The sequence below is a fragment of the Oryzias latipes genome, chromosome 23 (genome assembly GCF_002234675.1).
Source record: "Oryzias latipes chromosome 23, ASM223467v1".
In the NCBI taxonomy this organism is placed as follows: Eukaryota; Metazoa; Chordata; class Actinopteri; order Beloniformes; family Adrianichthyidae; genus Oryzias; species Oryzias latipes.
In genome coordinates this window covers 2,534,170-2,553,380 of record NC_019881.2, presented here as the reverse complement: position 1 = coordinate 2,553,380, position 19,211 = coordinate 2,534,170, and the positions used below count along the sequence as shown (strand labels likewise).

Sequence of the window (19,211 nt, the reverse complement as noted above, 5' to 3'; positions counted from 1 at the left end):
TTTCTTCAGACCATAAGAGGCACATCTTTGACATGCAGCGTAGATTTACTCCTTATTTCCCCTTTGTTTTTTCTCCTACATAACAGCTTGGTTAAAAACATGTTGATTCTTCTAATTTTGTGTCATTTTTTTACAGCGTTGTCTGAATTCTAATGAAGCCAGCTCATGTCTTGAACCAGGTTCATACTTTTGCACAAAGTCATTGCTTTAAAAATCATGTTAAATGAAGACAAGAGGATCTTGTTTGAGTTTTTCCCTCGAGAATTTGTACACAATAGGAAGAAAATTATTGCTTTTACAACTGGGTAATGAGTAAAGTAATTTAATTACAAATGTCATCCAGTAACTAAGTAAAGCACTCAATTACTTTTTAGAAGTAATTTACCCAGCACCGTCTGGAATCTGGAACAGATGCTTGAGCCACATCAACTGGCTCCTCTCAACGTGGAGGATACTATGAGCTACTATAGGCTTCCTCTCGGTGAGCTTATAGTAGATACGTTGCTCCTCACTCTATCTCTAAGGGAGCCTCCAGCCATCCTGTAGAAGAAACTCATTTCAGCCTCTTGTATCTGGAATCTAATTCTGTCAGTCAAGTTCCAGAGCTCTTTTTTTTTTGATTTGATTTGAAATGGTTTATTTCAAGCAATCAAATAGAAATAATACACAAAAGCAATACAATCATCAGTTATACACTCATACAGTAACTAATCAAACTTAGGATAATTAGACATATTAATAAATATTGCTTGAAAGGGAGTGGGAGGAAGCGAACTTATATAATCCCACCCCGATTATACTGTAACCATTTTATTACATGATTTATCAATATCCGGTTCCTAGGTTTTATCAGACAGAATTAAGAATCATAAGGTATCAATAAAGCAGATGCCAAAGATGAATTACTTAAGTACTACGTCAAAAATAACTATTTTAGAAATCAACATGGCAAATGCAGATCAGTCATCTGAAATATATGCAGCTTATGTTACTTATAAAAGCCATTCATATGAATAAAACATAATACTATATCAGTAAAATAGACACAACACTGTTTCAGGAATTTTCATAGCAAAAATTTCATCAAGTATCAAAAGTTAAAAACATGTGCAAAATTATGCTACATTAGGAAAGACTTTTGAATCAATTTATCAAGTTTTGGAGAAAGTGAAGTAATATCATTAAAAGTCAATCAATTTAACAATTTTCAATAAGTGATTAATCATTTGTTTTACTTTTTTTTAATATTTTTTTTTTTTTTTTTTATAAAAAAGAAATGCTGTAGGGGAAAAATAAAAAGGGTCCATAACTGTAGATTGTCCAAGGTTGGGATTTCTTCTTTTACTGATAACAGCTGATCTCCTGGGTTCAAAACAGAGTTTTTAGTTCTCTTCCATGTTATGTCTGCAGACATTAGATTCAGGTCCATATCCTTCTTCAGCTGATATCAGTGACGGTGAAAGTTGAGGTCAAGTTGTCTGCAGGTCAGAACTCTGCTGTTATTCAGGTTACGTAAAGTGATGAATCCACGTGTCATATTTCTTGAAATTATTTGGCTCGTTGGTTTATTACTGCATGTTGTTTCAGACGACCGTGATCAAGCACTTCTCAAAGTCCTTCATGGTGTTCACAACCAGAACCTTGGCCCGGTCCTCTGGACCGAGCGGTTTGACGTAAATCCTGCAGCCTTTAACCCAAGTGTTCTCAATCTGCTTACGCTTCCTGAGAAGCTGTGCATGTTTGGAGATTTCAGCATTTCTTCTGGTCAGATCGTTGTTCAGATAAGCAGCAGATTCCTTCAGATTCCTCCTTTGATCCGTCAGAGCTAGCTTGTGTTTGTGATTCACAAACCTGATGAGGATCGCTGGTTTATCCGTCTCCTTTCTCCTGGGGAGCAGGTGGCAGGTCTCGATGGTATTGAGATCCAGGGAAATCCCTTTAGATGTGAGAAATGAATGTATTTGCTGTTCCAAAGACACTGCACCGATCACCGTATTGGCACTGCTAGCTACGCTAGCGCTAGCATTAGCAGTGCTAGCTCGAGGCTTGATTGGTACTCCAGTGAGAATGACATTATTCATCCTTACTTGCTGTTCCACATCGTCCAGTCTTTTCTCCAGAATCTCGACCTGGTTTTCTCGCTGCTCGTTTTGAGCCCGAAATCTTCTGAACTCTTCCATCATATCCCAAAGTGGCGTTAGCTTAGCCGACACTTGTTCCAAAAAACTTTTCAGCGTTTCTTGAATAATGTCAAGAGTCTTTTTGAGGTCTTCGTATTCCTGGGGTTTCTTCGGGGGCATGGTCAGCTCTCTTTTTTGAAAATCAACCTTTTAAGTAATTTGAAGATAGTTGTATTCGCAGAGAGGCACGCCACGCGTCCTGCCGTGTAACCCGGAACCGGAAAAATGACATTAGATGAGTATTAAAACAAAGATCATTAAGAGCTTCGCTTACTGTTTCAGGTTTCTTTTCACCCCAATGGACCAGTACAACAACCAGATAAGAGCAGATGCCGCACCAATCGCCGCACCAATTTTACTGTACTTGTGGGCAAGACCCCAAGATATTTAACTCCTCCATCTGGGGCTCAACCTCAAAAACCAGACTATCTTTTTCCAGGTGGAGAAACATGGCCTCAGACTTGACTCTGCTGACCCTTGTTAATGAAAAGTCATTCAAATGATTGATAATATCAAATGGTATACTGACAAAAGTACCATCAGCTTCCAGATTCAAATCCCAAGTCTTTGTTTTTTTTCACATCAGTTCTTGTGACACTTTCCACAATCATTTGCTGTCAATCGTGGAACCACAGGTTTTTTGTCCAAAATATTCTTCTCTTTTTTGAAAACATTTAATTTTGTAATTTCTTTCCTCAATATGCTACAGATTGTTTGATCCTTTAAGTATTTAGATTTGGAAGCCACCTTTTTTGCATTGCCTCTCTGCTTCCTGAGTGAAGATAATTCCTCGTCTATCCATAAAGCACTATTGTTCTTTTTACTGTTTCTTTTCCGAAGTGGAGCATTTTTCTCAACAGCCTTTCCTAAAATTGCCACAAGTGTTCAAAGAAACATTTACATCAATTTCCTGCAAAACTGTAGACCAATTTGAACTTTTGATATCATCAACAAATAGATTGGGATTCAAATTTTCTTTATAGGATCTATGATAAATAATTCTCCCACTGGATTTAGGCTTTTGTGCTTACTTTGTAATGGCAATCAAATAGGCTCTGTGCACGAAAGTAAGGAGTTCTACTTCCGCCGCCTTGAGTGTGAGGCCGACCATTTCCGGCTTGCGACTTCTATAGCAGCGACACGGCAGATTTTGATTCCGAAAGATGGTATATTTCACCCGTTTTCTACAAGGTTTCCCGAAAATCGACGTGAACGACATCTACAGGATTGTCGACCAGTGCGTGGTTACATGGGCAAAATATCGTGTCTAAAATATATAGTGTTGAAAATACCGAAAGGAAATCTGTCCCGTTGTAAACAAACCTGTGCTGTCACATATTTATGCAGCAGCTCGATAATATACAAAGCGATCTTCCAAACGTGCTTTTATTAATTTTATGAATATTATAAGTGCCTGTTCGCTCATGATCATTTTATATTTAATCCTCGTGGTCAGTGCTTTTTTTGTGGAAGAAGAACAGAACTGAAGAACAACCCAGTGTTAGGAGAGGCTAACAACACGGGCTAACAACATTAGCCTTTTGATGGAGACAAAATCCAGGACAAACCATGTGGGAAACGCTGCAATCTGCATCCTGGCTGCACGTAAATGATCAGCCTTTATTTGTCGGGGCACAATTAGAAACACAATTCCATGTGTCGTGATTTTTTTGAACAGTTTCTAAGGACTGAGCGGCATTTCTGCTCTGAAAAGCTCACACACACTGTGTGCTCTGCTCTGTCCTCGCGAGTCCGGCAGCCGCTAACCCAGAGCGGCGGTTCGGCTCGCAGTCCGAATTCTCACACATAACAAAACAACAAAACGCACACGTAACAAAGCACCCTCCCCTCAAACACATTAATAAATCCGGCTGCTCTGCTCAGAGAGGTTCACTCCGTCCACTGGCACCGGAGCCCGAACGCAGAGCTCGGATGCCGGGTCCAGACCTCAGTGGACACGCATCCCCCCCGCATTTCCTTCGTGAGGGGTGAAAGAGAGGGGAGACCCAGCGGGGCGAGAGCAGAGCGGGGCTTTACGCGGGGCGTCCGCAGAGCCGCTGGTCGGTCCCGTATGAGCTCACTAGCTTTCTCTCAGCGAAACACCGTCTATGCATGACGTAACCCAGAGCAGCAGTGACACACGATCGGAATGACCGTTTACATGAACAACGATCGGTATACCCAGCTATCTCGATCGGAAAGAAATTTTGATCCGAACGAGTCTGACCGGAGCAAAGTATTCTGATCGGCGTGTTTACATGACGCTTTATCTTTCCGATTGCTGCAAATACGAAACACGACTCGTCTTGCTTGGGGTGAAGTCCTCCCGCCGTGTTCACCATGATCCATTCGGCTCTCACCGACACATATACTGGAAAGCTTATAGTACTGTTGTACTTTGACAAATTCGCACACGGGTACACAACAATGTTGTGATGTCTTTGTCATGCGTTGAAACAACAAACGCCTTTCTTTTACCCGAAATCCGCTCCTATTTACTCAAAACTAGCAACTCAACAAAACTCCCCACAACAATAACACGACCAACAGGAAGTTGTCGGCCTCACACTCGAAACACGGAAGTTAACCGGAAGTTCTATCGTGCACGTAGGCTATTAGGATCGGAACATCCTACTCCAATAGAAACTGCCTGTTAACAGTTTTTACACTTGTTTTTTGTTTAAACTATCAAAGTTCAAACCTTCCCAGGAAAAAAGGCCAGTATTACAGAAGGAAAACAAAGATCTGTTCGCGATCGAATATTTATGTAACCCATGGTTTTCCAGCCCAAATGTAATCTAAAAACCATAAGAACCCCCCCCCCCCCCCCCGCCACACACACACACACACACAAAAACACCCCAAAGGTTAGTCTAACTAAAAACCGCTCAACCAACTCTAAATCTGCCCAAGTTATGTCAACCCGCAAAAAGCTATTTTTGTCCAAAAATTAAAAAAAAAAAACACCCAGTTGGGCCAAATCTGGCAACACTGCAGCAGACGCAGCACAGAGGAGATTGATTGACAAGATCAGCAGCCAATCAGGCCACAGAACACTGCACTATAGAGAGAAACAAAGGAATGACTGCATTGAAAAAATTTGTGAAACAATGAAACAGCAAAGGGTGAACTGCCATATAGAGAGGGGCCACTGTATTGGCACATTCTGTAATATCAGCTGTTTGGTGCATTTAGTGGTAATTGAACTAGTTTGTACACGATACATGAAGTCTTTCAACATAAATTACTGTACAAGACAACTAAAACAATGTCTGTTTTTATTATGAATCATGAAAATTTTAGGTCTAATTTAGTTAACATGCTCCGCTTTGACACAAACAAGTACTGATTTCATCCAAACATCTAAAAGTAATGATGCATCCTTACAGTCTGGTCTCCTTCCCTGGCCCAAGAACAGCGGTTGTTTGTCCATGTACACCCAGCTCTGATACAATGCTGACACCTAAACAGGAAGAAGTCACAGTTGCTGAGATCAGCATCACTTGTAGGAGTTAAACAAAATTCTGAATAAAATGCACATTAAATTCTGTCAACTAAAGGTCAGAAATGTGTTGGCTTTTGTCACAAGAACATTAATGAGGTTTGATCATTTCTGGTTTTTCTACTTTTGACCTTGTCATAAAACAATTAACTAAAATACAGGAACTTTGAACTTTAATAAATGAATTGAAAGCACGCATTCAAGTTGAATGCTTCTGCCACAAGCCCCCTCTTCCATCCACCAGTTCCTGACACTCAGTTATAATAAAATGATGACATTGGTGGAAATTTCACTTACAAAGAAGAACTATGGTGTTCATGGATCCTAGAGCAGTTTTTGAGATGGACTTGTTCTGTCACCCACCCCTTTCCAAATGTGACATTAAGTGTAGATGACAAGCCTGTAAACAAAGACAGAGATGAGAACAGCAATGGTACTTGGTCTTTGCGTCTGCAGACTGTGTTCAGTAACTGTTAATAGAAGTTACAGTTGCTTTCACAGGGGGCTGATCCAGCAGACTTGGTTGGAACAGGCAGAGATGGCTAGTCAGTTTGAAAGGTCATTCAATTCTCTTGAGGATCTGAGTTGTTTGGACTGTTCCAGACTTCATGTTACCCTTCACATTTGTTAGTCACAACTGTCCTCATGGGTGACTTAGATTCTGCACATATCAGGGGGAATGTTTGTCCACTCTTCTTTGCAAATGACTTCTAAATCATGAAGATGTGGCGGCGGTTGCTCGACAGTCGGGAAGGTATTCTTGGGGTCAAGGCAGTATTTCTGTTCGCTCAAACACAACCATCTGAGTTGATGCCACACCTCTCTGTTTTCGTCTGACCTGACCAAAGCACCTTCACATCACATCACTCTCTAAATCAGGCGTGTCAAACTCCAGGCCTCGAGGGCCGGCCTCCTTCTGGTTATCCAGAAATCCTTCCTTATCTGCTAGTGATTACCTGGATCAGGTAAGTTTAGCCAATTTGTAGCTTCAATGGCAGGTTGGTTGGAAAAGATGTTGGACACCGGCCCTGGAGGCCTGGATTCTGACAGCCCTACTTTAAATAATAAAGGTGTTCATTAGCAAACATCAGGTGGACCTGCACATGTGTCTCCTTAAGCAGGGGGACTTTGCAACCACTGCAAGATGTTAAACCGCTGTGGCACAAGTATTCCTAATGGTTTTCTTGGTGACTGTGGTTCCAGCCACTTTGAGATCATGGACTAACTCCTGCCGTGTTGTTTCAGACCAATTTCTCACTGTTCTAATGATCATGGTAACTATGGTCAGATCTGGTTTGGAACCCAGACCTCAAGGTGGATTGATGGTCATGTTCTTGTATTTTGGCCCAACTGCATCAACAGTTGTCACCTTATAACCTCTTCTTGCTGATGGGTTTCTTGTCCATTCTGGTCTTATGCATGTCTGCAATCTTCTTAAATCCACTGAAAGCTCTTCAGTCTTTTCCATGTTCATGAGTTTGGAGTCTGACTGATGGACTGATTCTGTGGACAGGTGTCTTTTCTACAGGTGATTAGTTCAAACAGGTGTCTTCGATCCAGGTGACAGACTGATTAGGAGAGTCTAACTGGTCTGTGGGAACCAGAACTCTAAATCATATCTTGGGGATCAAATACTTATTTTCTTCAATGAAATCAGAATACATTGAAATAGGTTCTTTAAGGTGGATTTCATGTTTACTTTGTGATTTTATGTCTGTCATGGTTCAAAGGAATCTACCAATAGGATGACAGATTTTTCATTTCTTTTTAAGTTGGCAAACTCACAAAATAAAGCAAGGGATCACATACTTTTATGCTTCCATTGTATCATCAATGATACAATGGCTGGAAATCAGCCAACAGACACTGTGAAAAACGTTACACCAGAGGCTGTCAGGCAACTGCATCAGCAGTACCATGAAGAGCCTGCTGACAGCAGTGTGCTATGAGGACTGCTGCAGCAAAGACTGAGGCCCAACAGAACATGATGAGGTTACAGAACATTATTGGATGTAGTTTCACTTCTATGACAGTTATTACAGCTGGTGTCATGAAGATAAGAGGATCATTGTTCACACTCAACTCTAAAGGTTTTTCTCTTTTTGATGGGTATTGATCCTGCAAAGATGCTGAGAGACCGATCACCTCTGAAGTTATGATAACACTGTGGTGAAGAGGCATAGCTATCATCCACTACCTCACCCACAGTGAGTGCAACTGCTTTTATTACCAGCAGTAAAATTATCTTAGATACTCACCCTCAGCAGCAAGGAAAAGATGACTAGGGAGGACGACGGTGCATTGAGGGAACTGTGAAGACGAGTCAATGTTGTCTAGAGGCGCAGAGAAACGACAGGCAAAGCTGGATTTCATGTTTTCTCCAACAGTCGCATGTATCTGGACGACCAGTTTAATCTGAAACAGAAAAGAACATGAGAAACAAAATGGTGTCTGAGTGCAGAAGCAGAGAGATACCCACCCGTCCAGTGGTCTCCTTCACTACTTTGTAGGTCATCATTTTCTTCTGAGGTTTTTCAGGGATGGACAACCAGTTTGAACTGTTGCAGTCCACTTCAAACATGCAACTGGAAGAAGATAGTCATGAGATCTTGTTCAAAATACTACTTTAGATGAACAACACATGAAAGTATGGACCTGTAACAGACCTAGATGACTGAGAGTCTCTACTCAAAGTCACTCTATGAAAAACTACAACACATAGCTGTATGTCTTTATTCCCCCTCTAATTGGAAGAATTCAAGAAACACAGGTGTTTGAATCATCATCAAGGCAAATGGACTTCTTCTAACATTTGTGAATGAATGGTCCTCTCTCAATATCTTACTGCAGTCTAGTATGACTCCATGGCAGGATTCTCCTCTGCAATGAAGTTCAGCTAAGAACATTTTCATTCTACTAAACGGTACTATGTGGTGTTCTAACAAAGTGGAGGTGAATGGGTAGGACAGAAACTCAATCATAAAGTCTTAGAACCCGTAACCTAATAGTGCAGGTCAGCAGATGCTGAGGGGAACGATGGGCAGAGAAACCGTAACTACAGACAGTCAATTTCTTGTGGCTTTCAAATTTGATTAAGATCTGTTGGTTGAAAACTACATGGAATAGCCATCTATGTTCCAATGCACATGTAAAGTGTCACTGCAGGGATGTGAAGCACGTCACCATCATTCTATGGAGTAACCAATTCCTTTTCGTCTGAGCTTGGTTGTTGCCAGGAGATCTACAGCCTACCAGACTGCCTTGTATCTGTTGTGATGTTTGGTTGAGGAAAATTATGAGGTTGAGGTGCTTTTCAGAAGTTTGACTTGCCCCCTTAGATCCACTGAAAGGAAGTGAATACTTCAGTATACCGAGAGATTCTGGACAATAACATGTTCCCAGCTTTGTGGAAACAGTTTCGGGAAAGCGCCTTCCTGTTTTAATGTGACTATGCACCAGAACATCTAGGACACATGTGTCAAACTCAAGGCCCGGGGGCCAAATGTGGCCCGTCGTGAGCATAAAGTTTTTAATTTCTTAAAATACTTTTTTTTTGTTCATAACATGTAATTTATGTTTAGCTGCTGTTGTATTTATTCAATGTTTGCAGGTCTTATGTGTGTATGCAGACAAATTGTTGTCATCAAACCATCAGTTGGATGCGAGGCTGTGTGCAGCCTTTTTTTTGTCAAATGTTACACGTGTCATACATGTTCTTTTAGCTCAGTTTTATGTTATTTTTCTTTATTCACTTGACAGTTTGATCCTTCATTTATGGAGTTATGTGGGTTTTAATAAGCGGTCAAAATTTCAAAGAATTTATGCTAGAATAACAAGCAAACAAATGTTTTCTGTGCAACTGTAATTGTCACTTTAAAAAGTTATACTAAATAAATGAGTTTTTTAACATTAAGGAGTAGTTACATTTATTTTTCATTACATTTAGTAACATGTATAAGTTACATCTGGCCCTTTGAGGACAGACACTATGCTGATGTGGCCCTCAGTGTAAATGAGTTTGACACCCCTCATCTAGAAGGTCCATAAAGACATATTTGGCCCCCTTTGTGGCTACTTAGTTAGGCAGTAGTGTGAGTGGTCTTGCCCAAGGATCAACATTGGATGAAGCTCATTGCGACCCCTGGGAAACGAAATCTGGTTTCCCATGCGCCAGTCCTACAGTCAGCCATCCATCCAACCGGATTGTAGTTTAGTACATATACAAAAAAACTCATAGGCTAGCCAGAATCATTTAAGTCATGTCCTTCCATTTTAGTCTCACCAGCATTCCTCCTGTGGATGAACACATTTTTGGTTGCAGGTAATCTACAATATACACCATCTGATTCACGCCTTTTCTAGTTGTGGCAACCGTAAACACTACAAGTATTGACTATTATTTCACCCTGGTGGAAGAGTGTCCGCCCTGAGACTGGAAGGTCGTGGGTTCTAACCCAAGCCGAGTCATACCAAAGGCCCAATGCTTCCCTGATTGACACTCAGCATAAAGGGGTTGGATTGGGGGGCGTTAAACCACAGAATAGTTCGAAGAAGAAATTTCTCACACTTAGGTGGGAGACAACTAATGGGACTTTAAATTTAAACGATAGAATTGAGTTTACAGTTTGTTTATGTGTTGCTAGTGGTTGTGAAAGTTTGCTTGCCCTCCGACACAGTGAACAGGAAGTTCTGTGATGTTATTTGCAATCCTTCAATTCACGAAAAATAATCAAAAGGTATATTGGTTTTACATTAAGGAACTTTAAGTGTACCCAGATATATAGAGATAGGTTTTGGTTTTTGTCCAGCTGTAAAATAGTTTAAAGTCCCACTCCACTCATCTTTTGTTCTATCTTTGTCTGTTTGAAAGTGGCTGATAGTTCCCTGTTCTGTTGCATCTTGCTGAAAGGAAATTGCAGCAGTGAAACTCATCGGCTTGCTTACATCAGAGTAGAAAATCCCCCACAGCTGTAATAAAAAGAAAACTAACTATTTTCACTGCATCAGAGAGATTGATTAAATCTGAACCTAAAAATTTAAAATGGGAGTCAATGGGAAATGGCATTGTGCAAACATTTAAAAATCTCAAAGTCAGGCATGCAAACCTTTTGTTATTAATGTTTGTAAAACAGTGATGCATGATGGGATAAAACAACATTTATTAAAAAATAAATAAATCTATTATTAACCAGAAATAAAGTGGAAACTTGAATGTTTTATAAATGCATACAAAGTTTGTAATATTGAGTTCTAATGATCCAAATTATCCAACACATATTTGAAAATGTCAGCTACTTCTTCCCCGAGTCGGGAGTGGGTCATTTGCGCTCCGGCTGCCTTCCTTGGATGTGGTAGCGTGTCTTGGGCCCCCCTCCGGAATTGAACCCTGATTCCCCGTTACCCGTTATCACCATGGTAGGCACAGAAAGTACCATCGAAGGTTGATAGGGCAGACATTTGAAAGAGACGTCCCCGCCACGGGGGGCCAGCAAATTAGCTTGAACTGAATCCAGAAAACTTGCGGCGACAAGATCACGAGGGTTTTGAATGCAGAAGGCCGCATATTTACATGTATACGTGTATTTACTATGACTTTTTATTGAACGTAGCTTCACAGTACTTTTGCGTTACTTTTAAGGAACAAGAAAAAAAACTTTGGGTTTTTCCTAGTGGGACCCTTTTTGAGTTGAAAATAGATGAATCTTTATTTTTTACAATTTTTAGTTTCACCGACCTGTTGTTGGAGCCACACCAGACACAGAACGGATCCTGTGCACCCCAACATTCCTGCAGAGTTTTGTATTTGCTGCATTGTGACACAGGAACACGTAGAATCTGCAACGATACGCACATTAGTGAACAACTCCCCTTAAAAAAGCACAAGCATGAACATAAACGCTGAAAAAGGAAAGCACCTTCTTTTCAAACGGCACATAGATGTGTTTTTGATCCACCGGATCCAGTTGCATTCTGGGAAACACTTTACATTCATCACAGGGTTTGTAGAGCACTTCAGGGCAGAGGACTTTATAGTTTTGGCTCACAACAAGCTGATCAAGACAAGACAACAGGTTATAGAAGTCACTGTTTTATGACATTTTTCATTCACGATACAAATTATAATATTTCATAAAATAATAAAATAAACAAACTGCGGTCTTTCTGACTTCCTCAGATGTTTATCTTAGTTTATTCTATGATCTTCTAAGATGTGGCTGTGTCGTTAAAAAAGACTGGACTTACCGCACGTGAAATGCTAGTTATTTTTACAGCTGATGTTTTTGCACGCATTCACATGCGACCAGCACAGAAACGGATGGAAATACATTCTGTCCACACATAATCTGGCTGAGATGCACATTGCTGCATTGCCTGCATGAATTAGAAGTGTGCGTCCAAGGCTAAAGGCTTTTGTTGGTCGTATTAACGCATTGACCCAACCCTAAACCTAACCCTAACCCTTCCTCCACGTCCAAACGGCCAAGAAGAAAGTTTGCATGTATTTAGAAAATTATGTGCTAAGAGTCACGTTGTGTTTATGTTCATGACAGAAGTAAACTGACGATTGGAAAACGAATCTGATTCAATAAAAGCTGCTATGACTCAAAGTTTCAGGTCCTGCCTTCAGTCTGACCCTCAGCTGTTGTGATCAACATTGTTGTTTCCTGTTTCCTCTTAATGGTAACAGGAGTTTTATTTTGGTGCATAACAGTGACAAAAGCAAGAACTCTCAACAGAAATGTATATTTAAAAACTATAGCTGTCTGCATGTGATCTGGCTTGCATGAAGTAACACGACAGGAAAAGGATGTTACAATGCAATAGTTCACATTTTAGGTGTTGAAAATAAAACTGTTTTTCTGCGACTTTTTGACCAAAAACGTTTTTTTTTCTTAACTTGTTTAACTGAGTCATTATGCAGCCTACAAAAGAAACCAGGGAAGACTTCTCAACATCAGTATTTAACCGTTTCAGTTGAAAGGGAAAAAAAGAGAAATTGTAGGTGTAATTCATTTCCTATGCACCTTAATTAGCTGTCCATCCGCCGTCCCAACGAAGAAGACCATCCAGGTCTTCTGTCTCACAGCCAGCACAGACGTCATGCTGTTCTGCTTGTAGAGAACAGTTTCAGCTGTCAAGCTTTTCAACGTTCTCTGCTGAAAAACAGAAACACGTCTGTCATTGAACAGATTTGGGTCCGCAAACACCTAAAGATATAACAGCTATTAAATTGTGAAAGACTTTTGAATGGCTGATGGGTTAGTACAGTGGTTCTCAAACTTTTTCTCTTTTTCCCCCTTTGGGGGAGGAAAAATGTTCACACCCCCCCTCCCACTCCCCAACCGGGAAAAAACACAGGAGGTGGAACAGCTACAGTATTGACATGTGCACTGGACCAATTATTTATGACTTTGGATTCTAAAGACAAAGACGAAGCCTGAAATGGTGCAGCCACGTTAGATGGAGTTTACTGTTCAACTCAGTAAACTCCATCTGTGGGTGCACCCACAGCCACCCCCCATAACCCTACTCTCTACAACCCTCCTCCCCCGCCATATTGTCTAAGCCCCCCTCCCCAACCCCCTTAATGCCCTCCCCCCTCTGTGATGGGGAGGGAGAGCCCCAGAGGATCCCAGCGAGCCAGCCCCCAGGTCCGTCCCACCCATGCTGTTCCAGATTTTAGCTGCAGAATATTGAAACGCTGATTCCCCTTGTTTAGTTCTGACTCTGGGTATCAACAGGAGGCCGGCCCCTGAGGTCCTCAGAGTACGAGATGGTTCATATGGCACTAACATGTCAGAGATGTACTTTGGTGCGTGGCCATGGAGAGACTTGTACACAAGCAGAGCTGCTTTGAAGTCTATTCTTTGAGGTACAGGGAGCCAGTGCAAAGACCTGAGCACAGGACTAATGTGATCATACTTCCTGGTTTTGGTCAGGACTCGAGCAGCAGCATTCTGGATGTACTGAAGCTGTTTTACAGCTCGTTTGGAGAGGCCGGTGAGCAGGCCGTTACAGTAGTCTAACCTACTGGAGACAAATGCATGAATAAGTATCTCCATTACCGCAGCCGACAGGATACCCACAAGCCCGGCCGCCCTGAGAGGACCAGCCACTCCGGGGTCCCTCTGTGTGTGCTGTGTATTTGCTGTGTGTGTGCTGCTAACGTGCAATGTGTTCCACCAAACCCTCCACATAAGGCCCAAGTAAAACCGGGATGGAGGGCGGGCGCCGACGCGACCCCAGAGAGAGAAACACCCCCAGTGAGCCCCGCCAGCATACCCCACCCATCCAGTTCCCGGAGCCCTATGTACAACATTTGTTTGGGTGACGGCGGGGAGGAGTAGGCGGATGGGCACAACCGGGGGAAGAAGGCTCCCCCGAGCGACCGGCCCCCCAGCCGGCCGCGGTAGGCGCCCCCCCTCCCAGGGCGGCCAGGCAGTCAGGAGGCGGAAAGCCAGCCGCAGATAGAGGCTCGCAGCGCCGATAGACGGCCAGCAAAGAAGGGGCCCGGTGCCAGGACCACCACTAGCACAGGATGTGGTGCATCCGGGACCACCTCCGGAACAGGACGGGGCTGGGGTGCATCCGGGACCACCACTGGAAGGGGTCGTGGTGCGTGCCGGACCACCTCCGGAACAGGACGGGGCTGGGGTGCATCCGGGACCACCACTGGAAGGGGTTGTGGTGCGTGCCGGACCACCTCTGGAACAGGACAGGGCTGGGGTGCATCCGGGACCACCACTGGAAGGGGTTGTGGTGCGTGCCGGACCACCTCCGGAACAGGACAGGGCAGGGGTGCATCCGGGACCACCACTGGAAGGGGATGTGGTGCATCCGGGACCACTGCCGGAACAAAAACGGGTCGTGGACGGGGACGGTGGCGGCGACCACGAGGATCCCCCTTCAGGGCAAGATGGCTCCCAGTAAAGTCCAGGTGGCTCCCACTCCAGGCATATGAGGCAAACTGGGCCTGGTCGAAAACCCAATATGTCCTGGTCCGCTCTGCTTCTTGGCAGTAGGCCTCTAGCAGCCGCTCTGCTGGGTCCAGAAAATATGGCTGGTCCATTCTGTCAGGGTGAGGGGGGCTTGAGAGCAGGTAGGACCCAGACGCAGAGGCAGGAGGCACACGGTTCCAATGCAAGAGGGTTTAATAACAAACAAAAGGCGCTGCAGAGCAGGAATCAAAACAAAACAAAGCTTACTGTGGCGTGGCGAGGAACATGGAACATGGCATGAAGGGACGAAGACACATGAAGACGTTAACGGACCAGCACAAGAGGAAGGCAGAGACAAGACTTATATACAGACAGGGTAGACAAGACACAGGTGAACACGATCAGGGCAGATGGGGACCAAGGAAGTACAACTCAAGACATGACAAGACAGGAAACCTTTCAAAATAAAACAGGAAACAGAACCAAACAAGACAGAACAAGCACTAAAGCAAAAACCAAGACAAAACAAACTCAAACCATGACACTGACCTCCCTAAGGACTAGCACACCGCCCCCCCAGGCCCCCCCCAATTAAAAAAAGAAAGAAAAAAATAAGAAAAAATAATAATAATAACAATAATATATATATATATATATATATATATATATATATATATATATATATATATATATATATATATATATATATATATGGCCAACTACTGGCCAAGGGTGAAACATCGGCCGCGGGCAGACGACCCCAGGCCCCACAACCCCAAGCCCCAGCCCCCGCCACAGCGACCAGCCACCCAGCACGGCACCCGGCCGCCGTTCCCGGTCAGCCGCACTGACCGGGAACGGCCCAGGAACCCCTGCCAATTTGCCGGCAGAGTGCGCACCCCCACCCGAGCAACCAGAGCCCAAGCCGGGAGAGCGGTAGGCCCGGCCCACCCAACCAGCCAGGACCCGGCTCAACCCATCACCATCCCACCCCTACTAGGTGATGTGACTAATCACATCACAAATGGTGCAGCCACGTTAGATGGAGTTTACTGTTCAACTCAATGTTCTGAGCATGGATGATCGGGGGGTCAAAGTAGAGGAGGTTTTCTGTTTGTAAATCATGAACAGACAAGTTCAGCATAAAGAAAATCCTAGTTGGGATTTTAGTCTATTTTTTTTCTAACAGGGTTACTTTTCACTGAACACTGGCTGTTCTGCTTTTCCTTGAGACAAGAAAAAAACATTTAATTGTTCGTAGTTATTGAATATGTGAAAAGGAAATGTGAAACTAACTACAGTTTTGATTCTAAATAACTTTATTCTCTTTGCTTTTTAAGAAAAACACTTTCCAAACTTCAATTTTGCCTTCAAATACATTTAATACACTATTATTTTTGCAGTGATTAATTGTGATTATTCAGAGAAAATCATTAGTTTAAATGCAGTCAAACTTTTAATTCATTGCCCAAAATTTTTTAGTTGTTTCATTCTTATTGCCAGTCTCAATCATCATCCAACCATCTATTTTCCAAATCTGCTTATTGTCTTTTAGTGTCACAGGGTTGCTGGAGCCTATCCCAGCTACTGTTTGGTGAAGGGCGGGGTACACCCTGAACAGTCCATCACATGGCCACACGACCAAAAACATTCACATTCTCACATTAGGACAACGTGGAGTCATCAATTAACCTGTGAAGCTTGTTTTTGGACTGTGGAAGGAAAGTATCTGTAGAATAGGAAACTCACTGGCCATCTTTTTAGGCACATCTGTTCCACTGTTGGTTAATGTACACTCCTAATGAGTAGGGCTGCACGATATGAGGAAAACCCGCGATATTAGTGATCAATATTGCAATGACAATATATGAACCAATAGCAAAACAACCAAAAACATCATTTCCATTTCACTGCAACAGTTTAAAAATTCAACTCCAAATGACCGTCGGTTACATAGGAGGCGAACATCTAACATAAAAGAGCTCCAGCCGATTTGTCAACAACATTGGATTGGTCAATTGCAAAAATCGGTTTATTGGATTCGTTAAATACTTCAAACTGCCGTAAGATGGTTTTAGTACATTTATTATAACAATTTATTGCAATTTTCTCCGTCTTTTGCGATATGCATATTGCACAGCTCGATTGTGTGATTATAATAAATTTCAGCCAAAAATAGAAAAGATCCAGTTAGCAGCAGTTCTGTGGGCAGAACAACCAGACTGGTTCCAGCTGATAGAAAGACAACAGGAACTCAAAGAACCACTGGTTCCAACCGAGGTCTGCAGAAGATCATCTCTGAAAGAATAACACGTCCAACCTGGAGGCAGATGGACTACAGTAGCAGAAGACCACACCGGGTACCACTGCTGTCAGCTAAGAACAGCAAACTGAGGCTACAATTCACACAGAATCACCAGAACAGGACAATGCAGATGTTCCTCTGTCTCATTTATGTTTTCTGAAGGTCACTTTATCTTATGTGAATGCCACTTTTTGCTGTCATATTTCTGGATGTCTTTTTTGCTGCCGAAGATGAGAATCTCCCCATTGTGGGATAAAGAAAGTTTATCTTATCTTAACAGAAGATGGAAAAACGTTGTCCGGTCTGATGAGTCTCCATTTCTGCTGCCACATTCAGATGGTAGGGTCAGAATTTGGCCTCAACAACATGAAAGCATGGATCCATCCTGCCTTGTATCAACGGTTCAGGCTGGTGGTGGTGGTGTCATGGTGTGGGGCATAAAGTATTTTCCTGGCACACTTTGGGCCTCTTAGTACCAGTTGAGCATGGTTCCAACCCCATATCCTACCTGAGTATTGTTGCTGACCATTTCCATCCCTTTCTGGCCACAGTGGACCATCTTCTTATGCTACTTCCAGCAGGATAAGGCGCCATGTCAGAAAACTGGAATCATCTCAGACTGGTTTCTTCTTCCACCGTCATCAGATCTCAACCCACTAGAGCACCTGTTGCCCTCTGAGAGGCGCATCAGAGGCATCAGAGCCAAAACAAACAGACTCAAAAACAGCTTTTCCTCAAGGCAATAGCCATGCTAAACTCCAAAATGTACCTAATAAAGTGGCTGGTGAGTGTGGATGCGCCCTTTTCAAAGGTCAGAAGACAAGGAGGGCTAAAACATCTATCACCATTCACCCTTAAGCAGCATCTGTGGACTTCAAATATTTCCCAGTTTACTGTTGACCACAGGAATGACAGCAGAAAATGAAACATTTAAAAAGGATTTTAGTGTCAGGACAGAAGAATTCTTCAGCCACTTACCGCATTTGTGGGTGGTTTCTTGAAGTAGAAATCTGGTTCCTTGTTGGGATTATTGATGACAGGAGGGCTGATGTCAAACAGAACCAGCTGGGTATTGGTCTGTCCTCTGTCCACACAGAATACCCCGCTCCAAAGCACCCGCTCTCCACCTGGGACAACCGAGGAGGCCAGCAATCTGCTCCCATCCCATCCACTGATGTTGAGCGTAGCGGCTTCCAGAGATTCCAGAGTTTCTTCTTTACTTTTAGAAGCTTTAAGCCAAAGAAGACGGACTTTGTTTTTGTCCACGTTGGAGAGGATATAGATAGTTTGGTTGATCTGAAAGCCATCTACAAACTCCACAGTACCCTTACTTTCAATCACCGGAGTAAAGGTTTGGTCTTCAGTGAGAGAAAATATACCTCCGTCTTGAGCCTCAAGCGTGTTCTGCAGATTAATTGTCTTTGCATCAGACCTAGTACTGGGTTTATTTGGATCTTGCTGTATGGCAGTCAGAATGTAAGTTTCCTTCTGAGGTGGATTCTTCTCCAGTTCCACCAGGAGGCTGATGGATGCGTCGCTTTGCATCAGTGGCCCCACCTGAATGTCTTCACTGTGCAGAACTTTAGAAATGTTCTTCAGGTCCAGAACCTCACAGTATCCTCGTGGTTTTTTCTCTGTCACGCCGCAGATGAGCAGAGTTTTATTTGCCACAAAAGGCAGGAGCACGTTGACGGTGAAATTTGACTTCCATAATTCTCTTTCTGAGACACAATGAAGCGAAGCATCCCCCTGCCCCTCCCCACCTGACAGACCCCTCAGAGTGGGACAGTGCAGCGGTGTCAGGTTGTGGCTCAGCTGGTAGAGTTTCTCCTCCGTGGCGATGTAAACTCCGTCTGGAGCCACGGCCAGGTGTCGCACTTTTCCTTCCAAAGTGAAAGTTGTGTCCTCTTCCAGACTCACGGCAGGTTCTGCCCAGAGGGGAAACAGCAGAGAGAGAAGCAGGATCATGTTGAAGCAAAGCTGTTTCCTCCACAAGCTCCCCGTCTGCATGTCACTCTGCTCTGAAGATTACAGCTCAAAGGAGAAGTGCTTAGACGTGAGGCGAGGAGGCGGCGCATCCACCAACGCTGAGAACTGCAGAGCTTTTTCAGGTAGTGAGCTTTTCCTCGGTTTATTTTCTGCTTCCTACAGATACAGATACCAACTGGAACCAGATCTGATGCTGTCATTGATGCCAGCTCACCACAGAATAAGACAGAAGGAGTTGTTGTGTTCATCAGTCCTGAACAACCACTGCATGTTATCTAAAGAGTTCTAAAAACTAA

The 19,211-nt window shown here is 43.2% G+C and overlaps 1 protein-coding gene across 2 annotated transcripts in view; it reads right to left on the bottom strand.

The window, feature by feature from the left end:
• Positions 1 to 18,976, bottom strand: part of plxnc1 (plexin C1) — a 62,106-nt gene extending 43,130 nt beyond the window's left edge. The window contains exons 1-8 of one of the 2 annotated variants that reach the window (XM_023952137.1): positions 17,905 to 18,976; positions 12,708 to 12,839; positions 11,598 to 11,732; positions 11,417 to 11,517; positions 8,162 to 8,267; positions 7,941 to 8,097; positions 5,980 to 6,082; positions 5,568 to 5,643 (exon numbers count right to left, since the gene is read on the bottom strand). In XM_023952137.1, the coding sequence (XP_023807905.1) occupies positions 5,568 to 5,643; positions 5,980 to 6,082; positions 7,941 to 8,097; positions 8,162 to 8,267; positions 11,417 to 11,517; positions 11,598 to 11,732; positions 12,708 to 12,839; positions 17,905 to 18,936 (1,842 nt within the window). In that variant the 5' untranslated portion in view covers positions 18,937 to 18,976. The remainder of the gene's footprint in view (positions 1 to 5,567; positions 5,644 to 5,979; positions 6,083 to 7,940; positions 8,098 to 8,161; positions 8,268 to 11,416; positions 11,518 to 11,597; positions 11,733 to 12,707; positions 12,840 to 17,904) is intronic. The other variant, XM_023952138.1, reaches the window with a different exon arrangement.
• Between the last annotated feature and the right edge of the window lie 235 nt (positions 18,977 to 19,211).